The sequence below is a fragment of the Notothenia coriiceps genome, unplaced genomic scaffold, assembly GCF_000735185.1.
Source record: "Notothenia coriiceps isolate Sejong01 unplaced genomic scaffold, NC01 NC01_scaffold00007822, whole genome shotgun sequence".
In the NCBI taxonomy this organism is placed as follows: domain Eukaryota; kingdom Metazoa; phylum Chordata; class Actinopteri; order Perciformes; family Nototheniidae; genus Notothenia; species Notothenia coriiceps.
Window position 1 is genome coordinate 94,430 of NW_011340523.1, and position 4,387 is coordinate 98,816.

Below are 4,387 nucleotides of genomic sequence, written 5' to 3' on the forward strand. Positions count from 1 at the left end.
AACACACACCCCCCCCCACACACACACACACACACACACACACACACACACACACTCACACACACACTCACACACACACTCGCAGTTTATTATTACCATAGACTGTATTAGTCAAACAGAGACTCGCCCCAGAATGCATACTGTGCCTGTTTTATATTCATAAGGAAGTGGTTCATTTTGTTGAAAAAAACAACAACTTCCTGTTTCACCAGAGAAGCAGGTTGTAATTAACAGAACTCACAGAGCTGCCAGGGGTGGAATGTACAGTATGAGGTACGTGCAGGCGTGCAGTGCTCAGAAGTGTGTAACAGTGTGTGTGTCTTCATTTTAAACACAGCTTGGCCATACTTAGGGAGTGTACCATTGAGCGAGGGGAGGGGGGACACCATGACGAGGCAGAAGGCTCCTCTGCTCACTCTGTCATCTCAGCCATCCCCTCACAGGAAATACAGAGGATGATCAAGGAAGTCAAAGCTCTGGACCAAGACACGCTGAAGGTAAAACAATGAACACATCTCAGACCTTTCCAGTTGCACCATATTTTAAAGACAGCTTATAAAACTGATAATATAATAATAAATATGAATTACCTTCTAATCCAATCTGATTATAAACCCATTACATAAATACACTCACAGCAGGTCACTGTGGTCATGTTGATGCAAACAGTGATGATGTTTATTGTGAGCAATAATAAAGAGAACAAATGAACTGTCTGTCTCCACAGCAACTGGTGGACATCCATGTGGTGATTCTGCATAAAGAGGAGGGGGCCGGGCTGGGCTTCAGCATCGCAGGGGGGTCCGACCTGGAGAGCAAGGCTCTGACAGTAAGCAGCACTACACACACACACACACACACACACACACACACACACACACACACACACACACACACACACACACACACACACACACACACACACACACACACACACACACACACACACACACACACAGGTCAGACTGCCTGTGAATAGCTGGCTGAGAGTCGAGGAGAGCATCATTCCTGACTCTACTTCATATGATAGTGTTTCCTGTAATGGCCAGTAGATGGCATCACAATCCAACATCAAATACTAAGTGGGTTTTGAGTGCCTTCTTATTCCCAATGTTTTTAATAGTGGTGCCATATTGCTTGTACTCTTGGTAAAATGCACATTTAAGGAGCTTTGGGTCCTCACAAAAAAGTTTCTCAGCTCAGATAGATGTATATATACAGAGGTGCTCCTAACTTTTTATCAAAAATAATACAACATTTTACTATCACACCAATCCCAACAAAATGTGCATAAACAGAATCTGAGTATAATGAGAGGGACTATAGAAACGTTCTTTATAATTATAGAATGTATTGTATAACTGTTCATGTAGATATGTAGTAGAATTTGACTTGCATATTATATAAAGAAACATTATGATTGGACTGAAATTCACTGCCTTGTGTGTTTTATGTGTCCACCAAAGAGTTAGTTTGTATTCAAGATACTATATTACATATTTACCTCAGATACATACACAGAGGAAGCCATGCGTTAAATTGAGCAAGGTCAAGGTTCCTGCAGGTCAGTGGAAATATTTGTTCTGTCACAAGACTTAATTCTGAGATGTGCATCAAGGGATTTGGTTGAACTGTCTGCCACTGTACAGACCGTGCACACACTCTGGGATCAGCTAGTGTGTGTGAGATTGAGTGTGTTCTGTCCAGGTCCACAAAGTGTTCCCCAGTGGCTTGGCGGCTCAGGAGGGAACCATCCAGAGAGGAGACGAGGTGCTGTCCATAAACGGACACACACTGCGCGGTGTCACACACACTGATGCCACCAGTGCTCTGCGGCAGGCCCGCAATCTGCCGCTGGCTGTGGTGGTGGTCTGCAAGAGGGCGGAGGAGGGGGGGGCCGAGGGGGACGGCTGCAGGACGGAAGACCTCCACCCTGCAGGTGAGTCCTACAGCTCCCAGAGAGTGAGCCTCTCCAAGGTAGTGGCCTATGAGATCAATTACACCTCTTATTAAAGGGCGCTTATACAGAGAGCTAGCCGAGCTTTTATAGAGTGCAGAAGACAAGTAAATTGCTACATCAAAAAAAGAGAGCACATTACTTCTGTTTTAGCTACACTGCATTGGTTCCCTGTATATTTCAAAATCCTTTTACTGGTTTACTGTGCTAATGGTCTGGTCCGTCTCCTCTCCCTGATTCTCTGTCCTTTTATGTCCCAAGCAGCAGGCTTTTTATATACACCTATCTCCTCAAATCAAATGGGTGAAGCAGCTTTTTCCACTACGCATCCAACCAAGATATTTCAGGGAAGCAAACTCAGTGGACATTTTTCAACGATAGTTGAAAACAATAATCTTTCTAGGTTAGCCTTTATTCTCTAGCCTATTTGAACTCCTTGTACTCCATGATATCACATATCATGTTCATTTGCTGCATGTATGTTCAAATGTTTTCAAGTTTGACCTGAATTGAATTTCTGGTTTCGGTTTAATTGTGTTGTGTGTACTATTGTTAAAGCACTTTGAGCTGCATCCAAAGCGCTATACAAATACAGCCTTATTATTATTACTTTTATTATATAATCCCCATTTACACAATGGAGGTCAAAACAATGTCAGAATCAGAAATCAGAATCAGAAATCAGAAACAGGTTTATTGGCAGGTAGGTTTGCACATACTAGGAATTTGACCTGCTTTGGACAAACATACGGTATTTTAGAACCCTTACAAAATCTGTTTAGGTGAAATCTCTATTTTGAGATATATTTTCACTATCAAAAAGCCTTTCTGACCAAAGACAACAGCCTCCATTGGGATGATGAGAGATTTGACATCACAGATCAGGGGAGAGGTCTGCCACCCTGATCAGCTGGTTTATTCGGTAAATCTGAACTACTGCAAAGCTAAATAATCGTTTTTGTTAATGTATGTTGGTGTATTTGAAGAGGGCATACACAAGAGTACACTAAAAGGATTACTCTTTTATATAGGGCTTTATATCACTTGAATATGCATTGAATGTGCCAATTTAGCCAGGCTACTATTTATTTTACTCATACAACTCTAGACCCAAACATCCAAACTCTCCGTTTAACTTTGATGTTTTCAGCTGTGGAATGAAGGTATGCAGGCTACATCTGTCCTTGTTGTTGATGGGGTGTGTGTGGTGTGTGTGTTGCAGTGGTCCTCCACTCCGCTCCGCTGACTGTGGAGCTGCAGAAAGGAGCTGCAGGAGTGGGCTTCACTCTGGAGGGGGGCAGGGGCTCCATCCATGGAGACAGACCTTTAGTCATCAACAGGATCTTTGCAGGTACACAATATAATGCTGACATTATAATATTATAGTAACAATGAAACCACTTCACATTTACTCAGAAGAAAACATCTGGGGTTTAAAAACGGGTTCTTTTTTTAAAGGTCTCCTATCATGCACTTCTTTTTTTTTGTAATTCAACATTTTATTGGATTTTAAGCACAAACATCCAACATCATATACAGGACTCAGAGAAAAAACAGTACCAAAGAAATAATAAAAACAGGCAGGTAAAAACAGGCATTGACAAGTATCCATACATCAAAGTAAAACATCCAATCATAGCAGCGCACATTAGTGCATGATATTGTGAGTGTCCCACATCCACTTCTTAGTGTCTTCAAACGGTTCCACCTTCCCCAGACATGTATCTACTGAAACTATCCCATTGTTCATTACCCACGCCACTTTGAACATGCAACCTTCCCAGCATCTTTTCACATGCAGCAGTCTCCATCATTTGAACCCTCCACATATTCAGTGTAGGAGTTTGGGGATCCTTCCAACATCTTAAAATTATCCGCGCACACGTTATTAAGCCAGCCCTTAACATTCTAAATGCACATTTATTCAGATGCGGGGTCACCGTCTCCAAGGAGACATTTCAACCATTTTCCCATAGAGTCCAGAACACTCCTCCACAAGGGACAAACCTTCGAACATTCCCAAAATGCATGCATATACGTGCCACGTTCTTCGCACATCTCCAACATAAATCCTCCTTAATCAGGCCCATTCTGTGTAGTCTTGACGGAGTATAATAATATCTTTGAATTATTTTATACTGAATTTGCCTCTAGCTTCCCTTATGTATTTTTCAGAATTAGATATCATTTCCTCTCTTGTTTTTTCGTCAATTGTAAGTGACAGGTCATTTTCCCATACACGTTTGAGATTACCACAGCCATTGTCATTTATCCAGGGACACATCCCGTACCACCTAGATGCTCTTTGAAGCATTGTTGGCAGTTGTAGGTAACACTCTATTGTATTCTCATCCCTATCAAAGGTGGGGTAGGTCATTTTGGAGAAACCAGCTCGAGTGCGCTAGAATTTGAAAGTACACAATCGGAAAA

The 4,387-nt window shown here is 42.0% G+C and overlaps 1 protein-coding gene across 1 annotated transcript in view; it reads left to right on the forward strand.

Annotated features, from left to right (window-relative positions):
• The window catches only part of il16 (interleukin 16), a 19,748-nt gene that overhangs the window by 14,422 nt on the left and 939 nt on the right, over window positions 1–4,387 (forward strand). The window contains exons 18-22 of the mRNA XM_010769809.1: window positions 338–497; window positions 728–829; window positions 1,708–1,939; window positions 3,180–3,308; window positions 4,321–4,325. Of these exons, the coding sequence (XP_010768111.1) occupies window positions 338–497; window positions 728–829; window positions 1,708–1,939; window positions 3,180–3,308; window positions 4,321–4,325 (628 nt within the window). The remainder of the gene's footprint in view (window positions 1–337; window positions 498–727; window positions 830–1,707; window positions 1,940–3,179; window positions 3,309–4,320; window positions 4,326–4,387) is intronic.